At 39.5% G+C, this 26,411-nt stretch overlaps 1 protein-coding gene across 1 annotated transcript; it reads right to left on the bottom strand.

Annotated features, from left to right (window-relative positions):
• Positions 1 to 6: 6 nt before the first annotated feature.
• On the bottom strand, positions 7 to 26,073 carry ATP1B1 (ATPase Na+/K+ transporting subunit beta 1). Its single transcript, XM_027868296.1, has 6 exons — positions 25,354 to 26,073; positions 20,403 to 20,531; positions 8,663 to 8,818; positions 6,520 to 6,704; positions 3,593 to 3,673; positions 7 to 1,442 (listed from the first exon to the last, which is right to left on the bottom strand). Exons 1-6 carry the CDS (start codon positions 25,448 to 25,450, stop codon positions 1,176 to 1,178), a joined length of 915 nt encoding a protein of 304 aa, XP_027724097.1. The 5' UTR covers positions 25,451 to 26,073; the 3' UTR covers positions 7 to 1,175.
• Positions 26,074 to 26,411: the final 338 nt, after the last annotated feature.

Genomic DNA, 26,411 nt, shown 5'->3' with positions numbered 1-26,411 from the left:
CATAAGTAATGTGTTCATTCATTTATTGTCCATTGTTTTAACCTGACTGAATACAAGATCAACAAGAGCGCTGTACTCCTGGCATTTATTACATGTTAGAACATAGATTTTGCACTTTAGACAACATTTAACACCAGTCTATGGGGTACTGCATTGCTTTTTATAAAGTTCAAAATAAAGATTTATTTTCAAACAAGTGACTTTGGTTTATTTCATACATTACACTTTTTCTTGCAGAAAAAAATAAAATTGTACAACTGCATAAATATAAAATTCTTCCACCATGAAAATGGTTAAAACATTCATAAAGACACAGCACCAGCACGTGATGCCTCCAGAGAAAGGAAAAAAAAGATAGAAAGAAAATATACAAAGCAAAATAATTAGCCCTATCACCAGCCAAAGTGATAGTTGAACCTAGGTCTCATACACAACTTGAGAACATACTGGAGGACAAGGGAAGAAATGTAGCGACAGCATTCAATACAAAGCACAATACAACCCATCACCTTTTTTTTTTTTCTTTAGCTTCACTTAAAGTTCAAGGGCAGTTTCCCCTCCCCCCTCCCTGGACAGTCCTCCCCCCTCCCTGGAAAAAAAAATTAAAATTAAATAAAGTTAACATCACAGGAAAAGGCTCTATGGAGTGTTGTTAAATATGCTCATAGATGGGCCTTTATCTCTAAAAGAGCAAAGCAAAAATAAGTACCATGCCAGTTTTATCCCCATTGAGTATTTACACCTTGGACAGCAAACCTTGCTCACATAAAGTAGAAAACAGATACAATAAAACATGGCTTGAAAAATGACCAGAGTATGCACCTATAGTACTGTACACTAAATAAAATACACAAGGCAGCAATACTTAGGGGCCAGAAACACTGCTTACTACAAGTCAGTTATGGAATCATAATTTACAGTAAAAATGGGCACGTCCCAAGGCTCAATTTTTGTTTTTTTTATTTTGTCATTTACAGTAGAATAAATATTTTGTTGCTATTGCTACACTTTAAATTTACATTCTAACCTAGTAAATGCAGAAAGCTAGTGTAAAGCATATAGATTAAGTGTAGGTCCCATACGTATGACAGTTTGTTCAAGACTAGTAGGTTTTTGTTTTTTATAATTTTTTTTAAACTTTTTTAAATGGCTAAGGGGGAAGACTGTGCTTGTGATCAGCTGCTCTTTATTTCAAATTTCACATCAAAGCGTCCCTGAAAACGGTCTTTTTCACTGTAGCCAATATTTTCACCATACGCCTTACACTCCACGCGGATTTCTGTGTCAGTGGTAAGGTTGGTGAACTGCACCGCCAGGAGGGGCTGGAGGTACTTGGGCTGCAGGAGTTTACCATAGTATGGATAATATTGCAGTGGAAAACCAGAATAGCCACCCAAGCCAAAGTATTCCACGTTTCCAATTTTCTCCTTATCGTCGTCTCTCTAAAATAAGGAAAAAAAAAAAAAAAAGAGAAATGATTTTAATTGTTGGCATGATAAATAGTTCCTGCCACCAACACCGTTGCTGTACCTCCATTTTACATCCTTCTGAAAATCTCAGCTCACTTAACCACCAGATGGTAATATCATTCTCATTTTGCAAATGTGGAAAGTGAGCCTGCGGCAGAGTTCCCTCATGTTCAAACCCACATAACTTACCTGTGACAAAGTTAGGCCAAAATCCAGCACTTTTAAATCCCATTCAAGTTTCTGTGCCACATTTCAACCTTAATTTTTTTTTAACAATATCTATTCTCCAAAGTTTAGATAGTGTATGAGTGTGTATGATGAATACTAAGAAGGTACTCTAAAATGTTCTTTGTGCTCCATGCACTTGGAATCTTCCCATATGTAACTCATCTGTGCTCTTGTATCTTTCCATAATCCATCAACCATTTATGGATATGGCAAAACTGGAGTAATGCTTTTCTTCCTCTGCCATTAATTGGTGCTCACACTTTCCTGCTCAAGAGATATGGGAAGTCTCAGGTGATAATTCATTTAAGTGTCTTTGTTAAATTCAATATACGTCTGCTTAACTTGATAGCTCCCCTATTCATAAAGGCAGTTTTAAGCTTTAGTGGGAGTCAACGCTGGAAGACACTGTATTGACACATGTAGCTAGCTGCCTCCAGGTCTTCCCTACTGTTGTGCAAAACACATGAACCAGTAATCCTTAAATAACCTCAGTGAGTCACCTCTCCCAAGTGTTAGAAAGGCATCACAGAACTTGCCATGAGGGGTACTAACAGTTATCCCTTTCGGCAGTCTCTGAGGTAGTTAAATAAATATTATCAGCTGCTTCGCCTCTTGTTAGACAGTCATCACCAGTCAAAGCCGAGGGACTCTCATGCTACTGACATCTGTGCTTTCCCTATCAAGGCATCACCATCTGAGAAGCAGTATATCAGGAAAATGACAGCTCCTCTGTGTCACAGTTCAGGCAAATGATGATACAGAATGTCTGAAGGAAATTGGGGGAGCCATTCAGATTTATTTCAGAGTTCTGCTTTTGGAAACCAGAAGGAATGTGAGTTCGCCACATTGAGCTTTAAACAAATGAAATATCAGCAGAATGATTATACTCTTTGAAGGCAATAAGATAAGGCTACCCAGCATCTCCTCCAGCACCGCACACAGTGCCCATAGTCGGCACTTAAATGTCCTATTGGTGGATTTTGCTGGATACAAATCTGGAAATCAAGAGCATTCCAGAATCTGGAGCATGCTCCATCATTCAATCCTTGTGTCTTGCAATTGCTATGAACCAGTCTCTGATGTAAATGGGAACAGAACATAGCAAAATGTGGTCTCAAAGGGAAGAAAGGATGACACTACAAAGGAAAATTCAAAAAGTGCCACTTCTGGGACTTCTTGGCAGCAGTGGGAATCATCTATGCCCTAAACCTCTAACAAAAAGTGGTAAGTAGAAGCCATCTAAATCAACTCAGACATGATGGTAATAGCTGGAGTAAGTTGTAAACTTGGGCCATGATTCCATTTTTCCCATATGACCTTGGTTTTTCCCTTTAATGAGTGCCCCTAACCTAAAGGCAACTAGGATGCAAATGAATGTTTGGCATTGAAAATTCTCATACCACCTAAAGACTAAAATAAACCACCAAGTCTATTTGCTTAGGTTCTGAAGCAAAACATCCTTGTTCCAACTTCGACATTTTGGGTTTCTTTAAAAGCAAACACTGACATTTTTAAAAAATAAACCCTGACATCTAAAACTGAGAAAATGAGTTGGAAAGGACCTTAGAAGTTATCTGGTTCAAATTCCTTCCTGATTGTTGTCTCACTTAATTTTCTCCAGCCTGTGTGAAGTAGAAAAGATTCCTTCTGTGAGGACATGGACCTATGGAAAAGGCAGTGGCTTGCCCTGAGTCACAGAGACAGGCCTAGCCATGTCATTTTTCTAGCTACATCTGCACATCGTAAATGCAATTCAACTAGAAACTGATGTAGTAGAAATCAATATTCTATTGATAGAAGTGTATTAGACATTACGTTTAATATAAGACCCTAGTTATTCTTATAAATTAGCATTAATATCCCTACTGTTTCCCCAATAATTCTCCCCTTCTTACCTTGCCAGTACAATGAACAGGAAGGACATATGGGTTATATCGTGTCATCAGATCCTTGTCCAGGGAATCATTTTTTGGAGGCTAAAAGTAAAATCCATGTAGGTCAGTAAGGCAGTAGATTTTTAAACATTTTGAACATACCCATTTTAGTATCAGCAAGAGAACCCTATCAGGTTGCGTCATCTAAGATGGCAGCACATATTACAATTGGCATGTTGAGGTGGCTGAGGAAAATGGTTTTGTTTTTCCTTCCAATACTTGAAATGGCTCTGAATGTGATTTGGTTAACATGAAATGACAGGCATTTCACAACATTTAAAAATGCTGTAGGAAACCTTGACCCTTTATCTTGTGTCACTTTCAAACCTAAAATGTGATCATCGGATCACGGATTAGACCTCGGCAGGATCTTAGTAGAGGTCATCCCCCTCATTTTACACATTAGGAACTGACACCCCATGAGGTCGGGTGACTTGCCCAGAAGCCACACAAATAAAAAGTAAAAGAAGTAGGGGTCAAGCAGCAGTTTATAGTTTAGAAGACTCAGAGCTATAAGGGACCTTTAAGAGCTTCTGGTCATTTTACAGATTTAAAAAACAAAACAACACAACTCTGAGTTCTAGGGAAGTACAATGACTTGTCCAAGGTAGGTGGTAGAGCTGGGGTTAAGTCCAGGTTCTTTGACTCCAAATCCAGCAATTTACTATCTCACTTCAGATTCCATTCTTGCCAAAAGATGTACCAGAATCCAGTTGAACAAAAGTCTAAACCCATGAGGCAAAGCTTCTTCCTAATGAGTAGGGCATCGATACAAGAAGATTACATTATTAATGCCTTCTGTCATAAAAGAAAACTTGAGCATTTGTACAGTTGTCTCCAGAACCTTCTGCCAGCACTGTATTTAATGGTAAAATGTAAAGAACTATGAAGTTACCAGTCTTTTCTCAAAGGGAGCAGTAGACATGCTGTGTTGATGGTGAGAAAATTACAATATTGTTTTCTCTTTCTATTGCAAGGCCAAAAGTAATAACAAAAAAATCAATAGATTTATATTTAAGTGGCAGAAGGAATGAGAAAATGCAGCAAGGAATCAAATGGAAGTGGGGGGGTGGGTTGGAAATGATCTAAAAGTAAAAGCCACTGTATTCTCCTACTAGGGAAATATATATATAATTATCTGAACAAAGCATGCTACATTGATCTAGCTATATATGGGTCAATAGGGAATTCTAGATCATGGAATCAGGTGATAACTCTCACTGGAATATTTAAATTTCTAGTATATCATCCATCCATTACTAAACAACATGAGCATAATTTATTAAAATACTTAATGCTCAAGAAGTGATATAGGACAGTAGACTCTGAGGAGCAAATGGAGTTGGTTGTCCCATTCTCAGCCCTTCTCCTATTTATCCTTCATTACCATCTGGGGTCTTTATTCAATATTCAATTCTTTAGCTGATTTACATTTGTTAAGCATATTCTGATAATTATTGTCTTCCTCTTCTATTGTGCCAACAACTGGCTTTTAATGGTCTTCCCTTATCAGAATCAGAAACATCCTCCAATACCATGCTCATGGATACAGATTCAGAAAGGGGAAAAAGCCTCTTGAAGAAGATCTGCTTGAGAAAAATGAATGCTTTTTTTTCAGGCTCCAGGAGTGTTGCATTCTCATGGGGATGGAAAAGTTCTTAGCATTTTTATGCTGCCTTGTGAAATGAAAAGTTACTGTAGTTCAACCAAAGAGTCCAAAGTATTAGGGTTCATTTCTTGTTTCTTGTGCTATCCAATGAGATAATACTTTTTAAGTGCTTACTTAGTGCAGTGCCTGGCACACAGTAAGCACTTAATAAATGCTTGCTCCATCCTTCCCTCTCTTCTTCCCCCTTTCTAGGAAGGCTAACCCATTATATATTGCTGTAATTAATGCCAATGGCACAAGGCAAAGATATATATCCTTCCTTGTGTGAGCATCAAGGGCTTACCATATATTAGTATTTAGTCTGCATTTTGCAGTGGTATTTCCACTCCAGATAGTCCTTGGATTTAGAATCATGAGGAAAATAATGTGATATAATATGAATGGCTTTGATGGGACCAAAAAATGATGACAACCCTAGAGATTGATGAAGGTAAACAATAATGCCATGGATCTGTAATAACATTATTGATATGTTTCCCCCATCAGTGCAGATCCTTATTTTTCCCATTCTCTGTGACTTGTCCACATTCTCCCTAAGATCACCCTTGGATGACACAGCCAAGGTGTTAGAAATTTTCCTCTAGGTCTTTTTTCATATTTCATGATACCAGTAGAGCATTCAAGCTATCCCAGGGAAACAACTATTACCTAAACATTGAGGTTTTAACATTAATGTTTCATATGATTTTTTAAGAGTATAATGTCTCATAAGACTAGTGTTGAAAGGGATATTACTGATAATCCAGTTCAACCTCCTCATTTTTAAAAGTAAATTGAAGCCCAGGAAACTGTAGTGATTTGCCCAAGGTCCCATAGCTAGTTGGTGTCAAAGATGGTTCTAGAACTCTGGTTTCCCGATTGTCAGTCAAATGCTGATTCTACCGTACCACAACATTTGCCAGTCAGAACACTGAACAAAATTACATTTAGGGGAAAAACAGGAGCACAGGGCTTAATTTAAAAATCATTTCACCATTGGAAAATTAACTTTGGAAAGCAACAGTAATGGCTCTTCCTTAGGGATTACCAGGAAAATAGGGATGCTCTTAGTCATACTAGAGCAAGAGGGCCAGATATAAGCTTCAAGTGTGACTGTTCTGGCAGCACAGACAGTTCTTCATACCCATCGGATGTTCATCCTTCCTATTAGATAGGTTATCTACGTAAATAGGCTCCCCTTGGTGTCTACATTTGCTTCAGCCTTTAGAAGATCACTTGCCTTAGGTTTGAAGGCCAGAACTCGGTTGAGTTTTATGATGATGCAAGGTTTGCCACTTGAATAGCCAAAGGTTTCATCCAGTAATCCAGAGCAGTTCCCCAGCCATTCCCGCCTGAACCTGCAGACCCTCTTCTTCCCTTGTTCATTGTTAAAATCTCCTCGATCTTTGTAATCACTTGGTACGTCTAAAACACAAATGTAAACAAAGAGCAAATAATCTCCCCCAGCAACATCAGAAGAAAGGAGAAAGAAAAAGACCTTTACCTACAGTCAATTCTACTATGACTGGAATATTTTAGATTTATCCTACCAGAATATCATATCTTAAACCTAGCAAACCTAGCATATCATCAATTCATAGCTGAATCATGAATCTCTTCTCTAATGTGCATTAATTTAAATACAGCTGGATAATTCACTATCCAGCAAGACAATCCATTTTTTGGATAACTCTAATTATTTGGGAGTGCTTCCTCAAAATGAGCCAAGAACCTCTTTCACTGTAACTTCCATCCATTGCTCCTATGTCGGACTTCTGGGGCCAATCAAAACAAACCCAATCCCTCTTCTACATAATGACCAAAGATTTGAAGAGAGGAACCACATCCTGAATACATCTTCATTTCTCCAGATTAAATATCTCTAATTCCCTTAACTGATCATTCTGGTTTTGAGTTACCTCACTAACCTCTTTCTAGACTCACTCTAACTTGTTGATGTGCCTTCTATAACATGGACCCCAGAACTGGGTACAATATTCCAGAAATGGTTTGCTTTGGTCAGGCTATAGTGGGCCTGTCATTTAGACACTACTTATAGTAAGACACACTTTAACACACACTTAAATTGTGTCTATATCAACCCATCAAAAACTTTCTCTTCATATGTAACCAAAAGATTTTGCCAAGCTATGGTGGAGCATACATTTCAAGCCATCAACTTGATGTTATCTGCCTAGGACAGAATGATTTATCTTGTTTTTCTATTAATGGTTTTTCTCTTGTTTTAAATAATGGACTATCCAACTATTTATACAGAAAGCTGAACATGAGATGCATGGTTTGCCCAGGCCAATAATTGTCTATCTTAAAAACAGGGATCATTATAACTAATTAGGATTAAAATCAGGTGGCTGAACCTAATATGTCAGACTAAGAACATGTTGGTAAATAGGAACAGAATCTCCTGCACGTGTGCTCTTCACTGACACTGTAGACAGTGTAAAAGAGAAAGTCATTTGGTTGTGCCTTTTCACCAAATGCTCTCTGTGCCACTACTTTTTTGGGGAGCCACTACAACTTTGCAATCAATCCTCATGTGAGAAATGACAATTTGCTATTTTTAGGCTATAGTTAGAGCCCAGCAAGGGACACAAAGCTTCAGAAAAGACAACTGAACATAGAATCTGAAGCTCAATGAACAATGATTCTATAAGTTAAGGCAAATAATATTCATAAATAAAGCAGATGTTTGCCAAACATGAGCTCTCACTGTTGTCTTAAATGCCAAACTGTATTATCATAGACATTTAGGAACTATAAGGAACCTTAAAGGCCATTTAAGCTAAACCCTTCAATGTGCAAGAAGGGAAACATAAACAGTTGTTAAATAACTTGTCCAAGGTCACAGCATTATTGAATGGATGAGCTAGAACCACAATTCCCAGTCAATCGGTCATTTTACTATACCACACCACTTTCATTTTATCCACTAAGAAATGACTTTAGACTTTAAAAAGTCTTTCAACTATTACAGTTTAACAGATCTGATTGACAGCCCATTTACAGAAGTTCAAAAAATTCTTTCCTTTTATGTGATCATACTATATTTCTCATCTAATAAATCCTATAAATCAAAATTAGTCCTCACTGATGTGACTAGAAATATCCGTGCAAGGCATATGTGATAAGTGTTCAATTTTTTGAGCTGACACCAGGTCGATCTTTAAGAGTGAGAGTTTCTTGGATGGGTCTGAGGAATAGCAGATTGGGAAATGTATACTCAAAATAGTTCACCATATTTTTCACAAATAGTTCAAATAGTTTATCCCAGTGGTCATAAGGATCTCTATGTCAATCATTAAGTCAACCAACAGAAGGGAGAAAATGAATCATAAACCAACCTAAAAATGTAAGTTACTTACCACCACAGTCCTCAAATTCTAGTTCATCCTTCTGGGCTACTTCTGTATATTTCTCCAGGAATCGATTAAGGCTCACCACATATGCACTAAAGCTCTGGGCATCACTTGGACGAAAGAAAATTTCAGTCTTTTGTATCTGAGGGATCTGTGTCAATCCTAGACAGATGAAGGAAGGTTAGAAAAAAAAACACAACAAAAGTAATGAATAGAAGTAATTATTAACTTAATTAAAAATATTCTCTCTGTACTAGAACATTTTACCTTGTATAAATCATTCCTATAGTCCCACCTTTTCTATGAGACCTGATCAAACTAGCCAAAAATGTGCTCCTTCCTGCCTCTGAATGTCTATGATGCTTACTATGTGACCTTGTCCTTGGGGCTTAGCATAGCTGACCTTGAATCATTAGCAATGTGTGTGTGTGTTTGTGTGTGTGGGTGTGTGCGTGAGGAGGGAGGGAGGGAGAGAGGGAGAGAGGGAGAGAGGGAGAGAGAGAAGTGTGGGGAAGGGAGAAAGAAAGGGAGTCCCTAGTATGACTGTAAGCCCCTTGAAGACAGAAATCATGTCATACCTTCGTATGCTCCACAGTCCCAAGAACACAGTAGATGTTCAATGGATGTTTGTGAACCAATACTTAATGAAGTTCAAAAACAATCTCCTTTTAGGTTGTAAGCAGGAGTATTGATCACATATTTACACTAATGCCCTCCAACTAAGATAAAAAGATTCAAGGAGATAAATATGTATAGCAGTGTCTCAGAGAACAAAAATGACATTTATTCTTAATTCATTAGGCTCCATTGAGCATAGAATTCAGTCCCCAGGCTTATTTTCTCAAGAACTTTGTAATGGCATAGTTATAAGAGATTAAGTATCCATGGTGTTATGTTATCCATAAATGTTACGGAACTGGACATTTGGAGAGAGAATAGAATACACTTCATGTTTTTTGGAAGAATGTTATCTAAGTAACAGTATACATGGGTCAATAGTTCTGGAAATCAGAAACAACTAAGTTCTAATTGTACTTTTCATATTGTCGCCATTTTGTTACGTGTTGTCCTGTATGAAGTTCATCATCACCAAATATTTACTAAGGCTCTTACCCCTCCAGAGATGTAGAATCTGAGGCTAAAAATACTGCTATAGCCATAAAGGTAAGAAAGCAGTTGAAAAGGTTATTTCTTTTGAATATAGATAATGGATAAATCCATTTTGCTATATGTCAGCTATGGATAGAGACTAGGTTAAGGTTTTGAAAAGGAATTAAAATATTAAGAACAATTAGGATAAAGGGAGGAATAAATTAGAGGACAGGGAATAGGAGTACATCATATTTCCACTTGGAAGAAGGGGGATGAGTTAGATAATGAAAAAGTCTGCTTGAGAAGAGAAGGGATGGACAGAATGAATGGGTGAGGTGTAAAATGAATCAAGGGAAGTAAGATATTTTAGGGCATTTTGTGAGGTTGCCAAAGATAGCAATTATCAGTAATGTTGGGATAGGCCAGAGGACTGTGCTGGACATAGGGAATCCAGTGACAATGAACTTAGAATATTTCATGCACAAGATATATAAAAGTGGACATAGGAATAGATGATGATGATGATGATGATGATGATGATGATGATGATGATACTGACTTAAGATCTTTTGGATAATATCCCCCTGGGATGGGGAATCTAAGCACATCACAGTGAGCCAAGGAACGATAAATCCTCAGAAGGAACAGAAGCCAAAATGGTCTAGGTGAAGAACAGGCAGGCAACAAAATAGGCACATCAGAAAGCTTGCATCTTTTTAAGAAGTATGTTTCGATATAAAACTTGGTGGTGAAGGGCTGGAGCAAGATTGTGTGTTAAGTATTATATGCAAACAGATCCATATCAGAGGGGTGGGACTGGCCTAGCCTGGGATTTAAGAAGCTGTGGAAAGTAGCAAAGAATCTATCTAATTTAGTAGAGCAGATATCAATGAAACTAGAGAAATATAGTCCAAATGAGCCGCAGTGCATATGAAATTATCACGTGAGGAGACACTTCATAGTAGTGTTCTGCCACAGCTTTTTTAGCAGTATAGACAAGCACCAAACACAGTAAAATTTATAAATAAGATAGTTTGTAAGTCTAGAAAGTCTCACTATCAAATAAAGAGGAGCCAGTGTTAAAAAGCCTCAGGGACAGTTGTAGTAATCATTAATGATGAAGTCTGGTTGGGAAACAGGCTTTCTACCTTCTGATTATTTTTTTTAAGGATACTAATTCCAAAATCACAGAGAAAGACAAAATAGGTAACCTAGAAAAGGTAGGGTAAAATAGTCTTCTCCTAACTAGGATAAGGAGGATAATGCATTAAGGAATAAGTACATGAGTCCCAATCACACATGATCCCGACCTCTTCTCGAGGCATATTAGTAGTCATATGCCCTCTAGATCCTATGACTTGGCTCTCAAATGTGACTTTCCACACATAATCATTTGAAAACAAAGAAAAACAGAACAAAAATTACTTACCTAGAAAAGTTTTAGAGATGTTCCACATTATGTTTCAAAAACTTAAGATGCTTAATAAGCTCATTAATTAGCTCATTAGTTCCCAAATAGTACATTCTGCTAGGGGACCCAAACCAGAACTCATTGGTGCCAGCCACTCTTATTCCAAGTTCTGGCCTTTTACCTACCACAGTATCTAAGCTAGTCACATCTTGCAAGTGTCTGAGACTGATAAGTATCACAGACCTCATGGAACATGGTCAGGAGTAATTAGACATACAACTAGTTAAATGTCACATCAGCTTGGCATACCAAGAACCACTACTGCTAGATCTTCAGAACCTTTAATGAGATGAGAGTTCTTACCTATGAAAATGCATGGAGGTAAGAATACAAGGCACTACTGTGCTGCAGACAACTTCCACAAAATGGCTCTGTCTGCCATAGGAGCTGTACTAGAGGACATCAAGGGCCCTCCCCCCGTCCTAGTTTTGTGATCCCATGGCTGAACTGGGTGTGATACTATATGAACAAGATTACTTTGAATGTTAAGCTCGTACCACAAACTTCTAACCCAAAGAGCCTCTGTTTCTAGCAACGAAAACTATTTCTATATATCCCTGAGGTCTGATTTATATTATAGTATGCAGAGGGAGGGAGGAAAATTAAGGAATCCACTTAATGATCTGCCAAGTAGCCAAGGCCTGCTTGGAACCCATCCAGTGTCTGCTCTCTTCTTTATTCCCTTGCCTCACATTTCTAGATGGTCTCCTTTCCTATTTCTCCTACTACCTATGATCATTCAGCAGTCTTCTTCTCCCTACTGAGGAGAGTCAAAGAATTCTCCTTTCTGGCAGTCAGTGAAAGTGACTTAACACCCATCTGTTCTCCCTTACCTATTCAGCACTTAAGTAGGGTGTCTTAGCTAGGAAATATGTGCTTTATGCAATCATTCTGAACAATGAAGAAAATACCACGTCTCAAAGGGAATTTCTCAAAAGTATCAGATGTCTGTGATTAGATAAGCCACATGTTTGTGTGATGGACATTTGAGAGTTGGGGGGTGGCGGCAGGTGTTGCTTTGAGAAGGGATTAATATGCATGATACCCACATATCAAAGTTCTTTTAGTATTCATGAAACACATTTGGATTCCATAATTGGCCTTCCATGGAGGTTCAGATAAAATTGTGATTGCTTTATTGCAAGGCAAATTTTGCATGTAATTAAGAAAAGTAGAATTCTAACTTCTCCCAAGCTGCCCCTACTCCATTTCCCTCGTCTACCCTCTTCCAGAATTAGAGATCCTCTGACTATTTCCAACTATTACCTTCTCATTCATCAAACCAAAGGAAAGGAGAGAAGAATGGGATTACTTGGCAATTTTTCACTCTATTCTTTTGGAGTATGTACACACACACACACACACACACAAAATCTTGACTGCAACACCTTTCAGGAGCCACACAATTGTCGATTATCTTCTGGGGAAGGGAGGTGTGTGCAGTATTGTGGTTTTCATTAATGGTTCTTTTAAAACTCGATTGGACTTCTGGTCTGGCTCTCTCTTTACTGCTCACCCCTTAAAGTTGTTACTTGTAACCTTGGACAAGGATGAGCTTTGTTTCCAAGGTCCCTCCCAGCAGCCAAAGATAGCAGAACACCCAATCGGAGGTTTGTGGCTTCAAGTTATATTCCAGGAAGTAGCTTAACCTTTTCTTTCTTGAAATCCCTTTGAACCTGAATTCAAATTGATCATAGTATGCTACATACAACTTAACTGATTTAACAGTTTTGTCTTTAAACATGTTGAAGAGTGAGAGAATCCTTAACTCCTCAAACCTGTTTCTGGGAATCCCTTGGTTTCTTTCAGAACTTAGTTTGAGAACCAGTCATCTTCTGTATGAAACCTTTCCTGGTCTCCTCAACCTTCTCCCTCCTATAATGTTATCTTGTATCTGTTTTGTAAATACTAATATATGCCTGTTGTCTCCTTGGGTAAAATGTAAGCTCTTTGGGGGAAGGATCTTGAGAATCATTTCACAATTATCTTTACTTAATAAATGTTTGTTGATTGAGAGGAATTGAGACCTTTGGAATTGTAAACATAATACTGAGTTTCCAATGAATAAATCAATGGTCCACAATACATTAAACACTTAATAAAATGCCTGTGAGCTTGGTTGGTAGAAACTAGCAATTCCCTCCAGGAGAGGGAGGGCATGTAATAAGAAGAGAGAAATAACAGGGAACAAAGAACAAAAGGTCACAAAGAAGAAAAGAAAAAAATACACCACATTGTCACCCATGCTTTGGTTTGTGAAGGCTAGGAAGTTATAAAGAAAAAAAGGGAGGGGGGAGGAAGAAGGTTTCTCAAGTCAGAAAAGATATCCTTTGTTTCTAGGTAGCCTTCCTTATACAGTAGCAATCTTGCATGAGTTTATTGTATGAGTATCATGCATATCATTCTACATTATCCTTTTTACAACAAATGACACAATTTCATTCCAGAACACAACTGCCTGTGCACTTAACATATCACCAAATATTTTTGTGCACACCAGTTTCCATAGAGCCTTCTAGAAGTATGCTAATGTAAATAAAAATGGTACAGAAGGCAACCAATTTCTGATAAAGTAAAAGCAGTAAGTTTATAAGAACGACACTGTAATGTTATCCGACCAAAAAAAAAACTACATATGTGCAAGGTCTTTGCTAACCATTGTAGTCATTTCCTCTTAGACCTTTGCTTCCAGTTGTATTAATTCTCAACAAAGTTTTAGAACTTCAGTCTTTTGGCATGAAATCTTACTGAAATTTCAGGGTTTGAATTTGTTTATCCCAGTTCACATAGGGAACATATATGCCATAAAGCAACCAGAATACCTGCCTAGGATTTTATGGAAGCTATCTGAAGAATTTAAGAAAAGTCATACCCACCCTGTCTGGAGCCTGTTCTGGGGTTTGACTATCCTAAGTGGGAGGAAGTTCTTCCTCATAGCTCAACTAAATCATTCATGCTATAGGTGAAGTTCTTTTTTCCTCAGGCAATTATGCTGCCCACTTGTTAGAGGATGTTTTTCCTCCTACGAGATTTGTGACAAGCACTTTGATTTTCTGACACAAATTATCTGGCTACTTTATATAATTTATCAGGAAAATGGTCTGAGGGATTTTGCATAGTGCCATGAATGCTATCTAGGTGCTACAAGCAGCAAGCTTTAAGATCCTGTATGCTTGATTTAATAAAGATGATTTAATAAAAAGAGTGCAATTTTATAAAAAAAAAAAAAGCAGCAGCCTAATATTTTTAGCAATAGATTTTGCTCAACACCAGAATGAAGAACAAAACCTACATGAAAGAAAACAAATAGAAAACAATTTTTTCAATACAGAATGGATTCATTTACTAAGCAAATAGTACCTTGAAATAAGACTCCATATTGATAAAAAAGAAATGTGATGTGGTTCATGCAAGCATTTAGGTAGGTAAAGGGATACTTCTCTGGCTGGAAGACCCAGGATGACTCTCGTCTCTCCTTCCTCCCTCCCATCTCCCTTTATCTACTGACTAATCTATAGTCAGGCAGAAGCTTATATATGATAAAAGTATTTTTGATGGACAGAATAAGAAGGGATGAAGAGGTATTGGTGGTGGGGATGTCTTCTATTTTTATTCATCATTATTAGGACTGTTGAAATACTGTCTGGCTTTCCTATTTGCTCACATAATATGATCTTGGAAAGCAAGTTTTGTCTGTCAATCCCAAAACATGTTAGATGCTTCACTGAGAAAGAGAGGCCGGTATCTTATCTCGATTTTCAGAAACCAAGGTAGCTTTTTCTGCTGCTGGCTTCAGCAGCAAAAGTGAAAGTTCAAGGCCAGAGAGGACAGTGGTCGAGCAGGTTAAGAACTCAGACTTCCTATGAAAATCATCACTCAAGGAACTTCCTAAAAGAATTAGTGCTAACAGCCCTTGCTCTTCCTCAGTTACAAAATGTGTGAACGGGATAATGTGAAGGGAAGAGGCAGCTCACATACGTTGGCTGCAGATGATCAAATTGCCAAATTCCAAATCAATAGATTCTAATTGGAGGAGACAAATAGCTCAGTGAGATTTCAAGACCAAAAAGAAGGCAAAATCATAAGAAAACTGTTGGCCTTTTTTAACTTCCCTTTTGAAACCTACGAGAAGGAGAAGAGAAGTCAGAATGAAGGGCTTCTTGCTCATCAGTGGTTTCACAATCCAAAATGTTAATGGGAAGGACTCTTAAATTGCTGTCCTGGGTATTTTGTGGGCTGAAGTTTAGCAGTATATTGAGATTTAAACCACAATATGGCATGACTTTTCACTAAGCCCTGTGTAGAGAGGTTTGAATTGTAAAAACTTTGTCAAATTAATACATTTTAAAAGAAGAAATATTTCACAATCAAAAGGGAAGAATCTAAATAAATTTAGAATGCTGGTACCATTACAGTCTACTAATCTCCAGGCATCCTGAGGTTCCCCTCCCTCCCTAACTCTGGTTACAAGCATAGAGTATGGCAGAATTTTGACCCTTTTAAAGTGTGCTGTATTAGGCACTCTGTATTCAACACACACACACACACACACACGCACACGTGCAAGGAAGGAAAAGGAGAATGTGTACTTGCTTATTACCTGCTTACCAGGAAGCATATAAGCTTGGAATCTCCCCTGTATCTACCATGATATATAGTGACCTGTGATTTCAGTCCACTGTGGTTACATGAGCATAGTGAGCCAATAAGTATCTGTGAGGAAGCCAGGCTTTTCCATTATACTATTTCACTGGCAGATGAGTGAGCAGAGAACCATTTAAAGACAAAGAGACTGCTTTTACTCCCCACTCTAATAACTCTAGCCCATCTAATATCAATGCCTCTTTCAAATTCAATTTTCTAGTTAGATGAGTCAATGCAAGGTAACTTCCTTTATAATTACATTAGTGGTTTCAAAAGTGAAATCAAAAGCACCCAGTAACCTGATAAGCAATATTCAAGTTACAAATGCTCAGGAAATCTGTGAGAGAGAATTTTTAAAATGTAAAGGAAAAGTGTCAGGAAAATCAGATTCATTTTTTTCCCAAAAAATCTGGCTGAATGACAACATCTCCAGTAATCTTTTATAAAGAACAGAGTACTTACAGGAATATAGACAATACCCAAAGATGAAATGCTGCTGGAGGAGAGAAAGAAAAGGGTAGAATGGCCTAACCTGTGTCAGTAGGTAAGGCTGGATGCAGCTTGCTTTGGGGATGTCCTACTAAGTTTCTAGGAGTACCCTCAGCATTTCAGTCTGGTCCTTTATCTCTCATTAAAACCTAAGGAAGTCAGCTCTGCTGAAGGCTCCACAGTAATGAAACTAGGAAGGAAAGATTACATATGCAGCATTCCACATTTTAAAATCCTTCTCTTTCTTTAACTATGTTACTACCTCCTTCAAGATCCTTCCCTTGATGCTCTTTCCTACCTACCCATTACTGAAAGTGATGCTTCCCTCTCCAGATTTTGAGTATTTTGTATGAACCCTCTTTTTTGCCCCATCACACTACAGCTTGATTTATTACATTTATTGGGGCATACCATATCCCCTACTTCCCACATCCCCTCCCTCCCACATCCCCTGCCAAATATAGCACAAACATTACTTTTTTTTCAATTTTGTATTTCCAATACCTGATACAGAATCTTGCAAATAGTAGGCACTTGATAAGTGTTTAGTTCATTGAATTTATTATTTCATAGTCCTGCACTGCAATTTTCCTCATAAAGACTTAGGATTACTTCAAGTCATTTTTGTCCCCCTTTCCAGTTTTATTTTATCATCCAATCCATCTCCTGAGGTGTGTAGCAGTGGCATTTCAGCTGGGCAAGCAGCTATAGATTCATTGACCCACATAAGCCAGAACTGCACCAAACAACTGCTGTTATTTAATTAGGATTTCACTTAAATAAATCAAATCATAAAATGTTCCAAGGTATAAAATGCAGTAATATATCAAATAAGGCTAAGGCTAATACTGTTATTAATCCCCCCAATCATTTTTACTTCAGAACACCTAAAATTTGCATAACACTTTATAATTTTAAAACTGCTTTTTCTCATACGTCATTGCAATTGATCATCATAACAACCTTGTGAGGTAAGATGTGGAAGTTGTTTTATCCGAGGCTCAGGGCTAAGACATACAGCTAGCAAGTGTTAGCCTTAGAACTAAAACCTAGACAATTCTTTGTAGCTTTTAGCATCCAGGGTTCTTTCCAACACATCATAGTGATTCTCCTCTAATATCACTATAACTGCAAATAAGAATGATTAGCTTTCTCTCTCTCATTCCAATTTATACCACAAATTTATGGAACAGCTAATGCCATTGGGAAGCCAAAGCTCTTTGAGGGAGCCTGAATGGTATAGTGGAATTTCAATGGACTTGGAGTCAGAAAATCTGGATTCAAGCCCCACCTCTGCTACGTGTGACACTGGGTAATTGACCCTGAAATAATTGAAATTACTTCACTCTGCTTTGAGCCTCAATTTTCTCACCTGTAAAAGTAGGGGCTTCATTCATTTCTAAGATCTCTTTTACCTCTAATATTTTTTTTGGCTTGACCTGAAAGCTGCAGGAAGGCAGTGTCTAGTGTTGGAAGGTGTCACATCACTAAATGATGACCTCTTCTGGTTGATCCAGCAGTACCATTTCTTGATAGTAAGAACTTTTGTCCAGTTTGAGCTCCCTTAACAGAAATCCATCATCATTTTTAAATTTTCATTGTGGTTTTTAGAAGTGTGACATTATATTATATTATATTATATATATTATATTATATTATATATATTATATTATATTATATATATATATAGGTATCCCTTAAAAAGGTAGGTGGGCCAAGGGTGAAGGGGAAGGAAAGGAGGAGCTAAAAGAAATTAAGTAGCTGGTGGACAGAATAGAGAAAGGGCAGGGTTTCTGGGAAGCCCTTTTCCTCTGACTCAGCCCAAAAGACAGGAATGCATATTTCCATGATGAGCCATTATCTTTCCTTTAGAGAAGTGAGGCTTTGTCAGGTCAGTCACTCTGCTTCAGGGACACTAAATTTAGGTGCTAAGACCTTGTCTTTTGGAAAGGGGCCGGAGGAGCTAGTTTGGAAGAGACAGAAAGCTTGTTGTGTAAGTTATGGCCAAGGTCATTGGTCCACAGACACAATGAACCTTGTTAAAGTCACCAAAATTGTGACTTTTTTCTGCCAAATTTCTGCCAAAAGGAATATCAAAGTAAATTTATATACTTTGGAAGAAATTCAAAAGAACTTATGTATCCAAGAGTCATTTTTTAAAAATCAAGGTAGTAAAGAAAAAAAAGTTTGGTTTTGTGGTGAATTTTGGCTCATTCTGCAGCAAAGAATTAAATAGTGGCACTATTAAGCTAAAATTCTTGACCAAGTTTAGCTTCATGTACAAAAATTGCTAAATGGTTTCATTACTGAATAATGGTTTACTGAATGATGGTGGAGAAGGAAATAAAAGGGTCACATAAATGAAATGTTATTAACACCACAAATCATCATCATCATCATTATCACAACCTGAAATTACTAACAGTAAATGTCACAAAATATACGGTGTATTTTTTTTGTCATGGAGTTCATGTTGTATAAATCTGTTTTATGATACACTGCAGAATATCAAAATGTTTGTCTTATATTTGATATATACTTGTCTTTGGATGTATCAGAAGGCTGTCACAATTGCATAAGTCAGCATGTCTCATCCATAGTATTTTTTTTCCTATCTCAATCTCTTGATTCAAAGTTAGCCCCACTGGCAAATGGCTTTGGTTTTTTTATTTTTTATTTTATTAATCTTACAAATCACTGGAATTAAATCACCTGGGAAGTCTGCTCTGAGAAGTCCAATAGTGTTTACCACCTGCAAAAATATTAAATTATTTCTCAAAGGGATTGTAAGATTTTGTCTCTCCATCTTTCACAAGGAAGAGGACTTTGATTTTGATGATTTTCTTCTGTGAGCTTTTTTGACCTGGATAGGACCTTAAAGATCTTTTGACAGATGAGGAAACTGGGGCACAGAGCTATTAAATACTAGGACTGAGATCACACAATCGGAGCAGGCACTTGAACCCAGGTCTCCTGATTAACAGTCCAGACTTCTTTCCACTATACCAAGTTGTTTTCACATCCAAGAACCAGCCAATGTGACAGGACTGCGGCATGCAGTATGGCATTTGATCTAAGCTACTCAGTGCCATGCAGATACCCTCAAGACTGTCACCTAAATACCACTGTTATTAAAAGTGCCTGAACCATGTTCCAGAAAAAGAAGAGAGGGGCCAACTCATTACTGTGTCACTGTAAGGCAGCTTCAAGGTCATTTGTAATGTGGGAAAGCAGCAGTTACAAGACTACTCCTCCTCCCCTTTCTCCAAAGTCCTTCCCATGAAGATTTTTAGCAAGAGCTGGGTAAAATTAAAATCTGCTGCTCTAACGCTAATTGATCACCTCTGTTCCAACAGTAAAGGCAGTGAGGTCTATATATATATAGCTGAGCTTATAGCCAAAGGCATTTAACAACTACTCTGGATATATGCTGTGCGTATGGCATTATCAAAATGGTGGGGAGTTGGGGGCATGGGGGAGGGGAAATAGCAGGTAAGAGTGGACAGAGGCCAGAAACTGCTTGGCATTTTGTAGGACACTCACTCCTTCTACCCAGGATGTTCAAGTGTCAAAGGAGTATAGTTAATTAAATCATAGCACACTAAGATATAGAGAATATCGACATTCAATAAATAAATAGCCTGGATAGACCAAAGCCTGGAGAGAGAGGTTAAAGTCAAAGGTTCAAGGTCAAAAAGCAAATCAGAAACAAAAAGGATATCTGAAGCCAGAAACCCTAGCTCCGAGCCATTGTGGTAGCTAATCTTCAAGTAATATACCTGCTCTTTTAGCCTTCAACATTTATTTCCAGGTTTGAAAGTGAAATATTAAAATTGTTTATTAAATTATGATGAAAGTAGCCAGAGGTGGTTTCCTCCACCTGTGTACTATAGTAATAAGATGTCTCTATCTTGGGGAGTTAGGCACTGCAGTGCAAAGGTGATGAAGCTTTTCTCTTCCCCTTTCCAGAGGTCATTAAAAATTACAGAACTTTAAAAAAAATAGTTAACTCCACTACTAGAAGACCAAGCTTGGTTGTGTTTGTTTTACCTGGTGGTGCTACTCGATCCTGATATTTAGGTTGGAATTCACTGATGGTGAGCAGCATCACTTGGATGGTCCCAATGAATATGCCAGCTAGGCACCCATAGAATATTAGGTAGAAGAGGAGGATCTTAACTGCAAAAGAACAGACAGAAACACAAACGCTTTGATGCAGTCACATGTCTCAGAATGCAAGTCTGATCACCAGCTGATGAATGGACTTCCTCATCTCCCTTCTACCCCTTTCCCACTGAGGCGCCTGTGCCAAGACAGCAAAGAAAAGAACAAATCTTCTCAACTCATTCTAATGAGGGAGTGGAGGGCAACATGTTAAGGGGGTGGGACCATTCTGACTGGGGAAGCCAGGCAGTCAATCATAATACCATGTCTACATGTGGATTTGTAGGAGACACTCAGACAGGACCCAACTCATCTGTGTTCTTTGGCAATGCAACCATTTAATGCCTTAAATAAGAAACGTCTCTCTTTAAAAGTGGCTATAATAAAAACCCAATGTCAGAGCAATGTCCTTCAAGTGTGATGACAAATCTCCCAGAACACGCTTCAGTTTTCTCATGAGAGGGGTTGGACAACATAACCTCCAAGATCTCTTCCTCTTCTATACCTGCAATCCTATGTTTTAACTCTCCTTGTTTATTAAATATGCATCTAATATTCCTTCATGCTAAAATGCTACATTTGAGAATTCCAGCTTCCCGAAAATTAAACACTACTTCACTTTCTAGGACAGGGGTTCTTTGCCCTTTTTTTTTAATATCATGGATCCAAAGACACAGAATAATGTTTTTAAATAGATAAAATATGTAGGAATACAAAGGAAGCCTCTTATGCAGAAATATATATGTGTGTACATATATATATAGTACAAATATATGTGTATATTTATATATAAATATATAATCATATATTTGTGTTATATATGCATATATGAATATGTATATATGCACATGCATATACCTATACCTATACATAAAACAAGTTCATAGGCTACCAGGGAGTTATAAAGCAAGAACATAGAAAGATCAAAGAAAGCCCAATTTGAGCTTCTTCAAATATTACCCGCCCTTGATCTGTGTTACCAATAGGTATAATGTCCTTGTGCTCAAAGGGCCACAATAAAGGGGAGAGGGACATCCATGGTGAAAACAGCCATTACATTTTATTTAACTGTCCAGTTAATAATAATAATCTTGTTCTTAAAAGAGCAAGAAATGGCTTCAGCATTGTTCACCTTCCTTTTTCCTCATAAGTTAAATAGTATGGAGGTCAAAATAGCTGCAGAGGCAAAATTGAAGTACATTGACTGGAATGAGGCTATCAGTTACTGGTTTACAAGGATTATCTCCACTGATTAACTGCATAGTAACATGCTGTACTAGGCATCGCCAGGCAGTCTGCAGTAAGGCAAAGAAAGTCCATGCCAAAAGCCTCCATGCTAACAGGGAAGTGGTAATAAGTGAGAAAACAAGGGAGACACAAGATTAAGAAAGGAATCAGCAATAGGGTGTCGGCAGAGGTTCTACGTGACTTTCGTTAGTTGTGAGTGTTCCATTAGTTCTTCCGAGGACAAAAATCTCAGCTGAATCTCAGGAAACAAAAATATAGCTAGAAGGCAAGAGTGAATGATTGCTTCTGTATTTGTTTTTAAAAGCCGGCTTTCTGTGGGCAAGAAACAACACAGAAAAAGTAATTTTAAATTGCTTTGAATCCGAAAGGGGGTAGCAAAGAAGAGAAAGATAAATTCCACTCTAGCACTCTGAGGGTTAAGTCCAGTATTCTGTATCCAAGCAGCAGTAGGCAAATGGTAGTAACATGACGTCAAGAGAGATTTGGAAAATTTTTCCAGGGAATGCTCCTAGGAGGTACAAGGAGAGTCGGTGTAGCCAATCCTAACAAGATGTCTCTCTTTGCCTTTGATTTTTTTCCCCCTCTCCCTTCTTACCCCTTTTAGCTCACCTCAACATAAAATTTTTAGGTGAGTCCCACTTACCTTTCCCTAATATTCAGGGTGCAATATTATTCATTTAGTGGGATACAGATACCTAATGGTAATAACCTGCCAAGAAGGTACATAATCCTTCTAGGCTGAACACCCCATCCAGTCACGTTATAAGTAAAGCAATTTACCTCAAGAACAAACAGCTCTTTCACATAAAGTTGACTGGATACCCACAGAGGAATAAGGAATTTTTGTCTTTTAAGGACATATTCTTCAGCAGACTCTCCTGCCTGCCATAAGGGTACTAGATTCTAGTCCAGGATCTTGAAAGGAATGTCTTCAGTGAATTACTCAGGAGGGGGCTGATTCAATACAGGTGGGGTGGGGGGAGTCAGACCAGCTGTGGTTTGTAACAGGAAAAATAACCAACAGAAGCTTTTGGGGAGGAGGGCAGGGTGCCCTTCATAGGCCTTAGGCCATTGGTGATGATAAACTAGCATCTGGCCTCAGCTTAAAAAGAAAAAAAAAAACTATCCACCCTGTGTTTATTGCTATATTAACAGAAATAAGAAAAGCATATGATGATTTAAGGGGTCCTTTCCTTTTGGTTTCTGTGATTCAAGCACATGAAAACCTCCTCTATCCATCTTGGTGAAAATCTAGCTACAGGTAAAAATGAGCCAAGGGCATCTTGTCCTCTTCCCAAGGGCATCCATGTTTATTTAAGTAACAGCTTGAAAAGAGAGTTTCATCTGTTTAAAGCAAATGCCTATCTTTTTTTCAGCTATCAAGGGGGAGAGGGTTAAACTGTCATGTCTTCTCCTTTCCCCTATTCCAAAGGGAATAGAAAAAATTGCAAATAAACATATATTTTTTCCAGCCCCCCCCAATCTAAAACATGGCATTGATATCAAACAAGAATATACCTCCAACTAATGCCATGAATAGATAGGTCTGTTTATATCTATCTATATCAAGGTGTATCTTCTAAGATGATATATTAAAAGCATAAATTTATATAGACATATATCGATGATGTTGTTTTCTCACTAGGTTGGTTTAAAGAATTAACCATTCCAAACCACATTACCTTCTAAATCAAAATTATTCCAAGCAGAATCATAGAAATGTAATGAGGAAAAATAATGTATCAGTGGGAGGGTGAGGACCACCAGAAAGTTCTATCTTGAAAATTCACAGATGTGCCTGGAGAATCTGCTGCACTTCATGCCTGTTTTGATATTCCTCAGTGGGCAGGTATATGTGCCTGTACTGTCTTCCTAGGAAGGCATGAAAACCAGGGAAGGGAGTCACCAGCAAGCAACGGGGAGAAGGGCTGGGTTAATCTGTTGTGTACCTTAGCAGCCTCACTCAAGTTACATCTAGTTGCTAGGCAATGGCTCTTTCAAGGAGCTGTTCACCATAGGCTTTCTGGCTTCTTTTCAACCTTACCCTCAGTTTTCTCTGCCAATTATTTGGGATTTTCCCTTACAAAATGAGTAAAGAAGCAGGGCATTATTCTCATTCAGGTAATTTACCTTTTTGTTCACCCCAAAAAGAAGAAAAGAAAAAAAAAGCCAATGCCCCAGAGTCCTACATTTTCCTTTAAACAGGGTTACCCATGTTTCCCTGTGACACCTTGGAACCAGTTTTCACCTTGACTAACCTTGGAGTGTGATGCATTATTAACCCTTTGCTTTCAAACTAAACTCAAGGGAGACCCTACTACTGGCTGGATTCATTTTTTAAATGGTCTCTTCTCTTTTCTTCCATTTCAAAATGTCAGCCAAGCACCTTGTTTTCCTGACTCATTCTGCTGCTTCATCCCACAGATCCTCCCATCTAAAGACACTGCATCAGCTCCTATCAAGGGTTTGGTGGTGGCAGTGATGCTGATGATGTTGGAGAAGGAGGGGGCAGTGATGCAGGAAGGGGGAGTTCCCTCCCTCTCTCCCTCCCTCCTATCTGGGCCGCAGTCACGACTCATAGATTTGACTACAACATGCCCTTCAAAATGACCTTTTTCAAAAAAACATGTCACCCTTTCCCATAAAGGAGGGAGAAAGAAGCAAGGTGTCTTATTTTCATAGAAAACTGCCTATTAGACTTAAGCAACAGGCTAGCCATGCATTTAGCTATATTAAACTTAAGGAGATACTGACATACATATATAATAAAAATATGATCCTCTACTGTCCTTATGGTTATTCCCTAAACAAGCTTTTCTCCAAAATCTCCCCAAGATGCTAATTCTGTTCGCATCCATTTAATCTTTAGAAAAAACAGATTTTCTCCATAATTCCATTTCAGAGTCAAGGGTCAAATCAGTGTCCCGACATTGAGAAACCCCCGGGCTGTAAAAGACTAGGGCAAGTCATTGCGGGGAAACCTGTAAAACCATTATGATGAAATACTGCGGTACGAGCTCTCCATACCATCTCTTCTATTCCTCCTTCCCTCGTTCTAGAAGCACATTTCAAGACTGAGGGAAGAAAGATGTTACAATACACCCTCATCCCTTAAAACAGGCACTGCATTGGCTCTAATTATCTGTAGATGCTCTACCTAATCTCAGTCCTAAACGCCTTTTTGGGGGAGTGTGGGTGGGGGAAGGGAAGCTGGAGGGAACATTCAGTGTCTTGGCTGCTGGATTACATACATTAGGAGAGCATGCAAAGCTCCTCGTTACCATAGTTTGCCGGTTATGATGATGGCCACCAACTCCCCTTGGCTCGCGTGCTCTTTCTCCCCCACCCACTTCTCTCTCTCGTTCCCTTGCCTTTTTACAAGCGATGACAAGTCGGGGACGGGCAGAATGGCCGTGCCTCGCCGCAGCTGGATCAGCGCCTCACGCTCATCCAGTTCCACCGTCCTTCCCCCCCTCCCCCCCGCAAGATGCAGTGCGGGGTTCGCAAGTACTAGCTGGCAGCCGGGGTCCAGAGAGCCGCAAGGTCTGCGAGGGGTGGAGGAAGGGACTTGGGGGGGGGGGGTACTTACACCAACTGCCACCGGTCCTGCCCAAAAACTCCTTTTTCTCCGAGTTCCAGATGAATTTCTTCCAGCTCCCCTCTTCCTTGGCTTTCCCGCGGGCCATGGTGGCGGCTCGTCAGCAAGCTTCCTCCGCAGGGAGACTGGGGCGTCCCCCCAAGCAGTCCTTTCCTGCTGTCTCGCGGACCTCAGAAGCCGAAGGTGCCGCCGGGAGGTGGCGAGCCCTGGTCCGGTGCCCTGGCTCCGTCCTCCTCCGCTAGGCTCCCTGCAGCCTGGACGGACGGACTGACGGACAGACTGCGCCGCTGCCGATGCGGCTCAGACTGCGAGCGAGAGGTGGAGGTGCTCGGCAGTGCAGAAGCCGAGGCAGAAAGAGGGGAGGAGGGAGAGAGAAAGAGAGGGAGGGAGGGAGAGAGGGAGGGAGGAAAGGAGGGAGGGAGGGCTGGACTCCGGTGCCCGGCACTTATTGGTGGGCGGATGATAGCTCTCGGTCTCTCTTTGGTTATACACGCGCTCTCGCCCTCTGGGGGTTTGGTACTTAGCAAACAGCCGCTCTTGCGGGTGTCCCCACTGCTGTTGGAGACCTGCTCTTTCCCCCTCCTCCTCGGACCCCTGCAGAAGTTGGGGCGGGGGGACGATGGGAGAAAGAAGTACGGTCGGACTGACAGACGGACAGGTTGGCCAGGAGACTCACTCCCGCCTCATAGAGAGAGATAGGCTCGGGGGGCACCCCCCAACCTTTACTATATACCGCGACGCGGTGTCTGAAGGCCCCGCCCACCTTGGGCCGGGCTGGCCAATTGTCAGTCCAAGGTAGGCGGAGCCTCTTGCCCGAAGGGGCGGGCACGGGGCTGGCACAATGGAGCGGATGAAAACCGGAATGTTTAGGGGCTAGAGAGCTGGGAGGAGGGAAACGGGACAGCAGAGAGAGCTCTTCCCCCATTCTACCCCCCGCCCCGCCCACCTCCCCGGCGCTTAAATCCTCCCCCTAGCTAGGGCCTGGGAAGGGGAGGGGAGAGGGGGAGGGAGAGGGGGAGGAGAGGGGGAGGGAGAGGGGGAGGAGAGGG

Source organism: Vombatus ursinus, unplaced genomic scaffold (genome assembly GCF_900497805.2).
Source record: "Vombatus ursinus unplaced genomic scaffold, bare-nosed wombat genome assembly UNPS02014789.1, whole genome shotgun sequence".
Classification (NCBI taxonomy): domain Eukaryota; kingdom Metazoa; phylum Chordata; class Mammalia; order Diprotodontia; family Vombatidae; genus Vombatus; species Vombatus ursinus.
The sequence above is the reverse complement of the archived record's forward strand: the minus strand, read 5'-3'. Positions and strand labels throughout refer to the sequence as shown.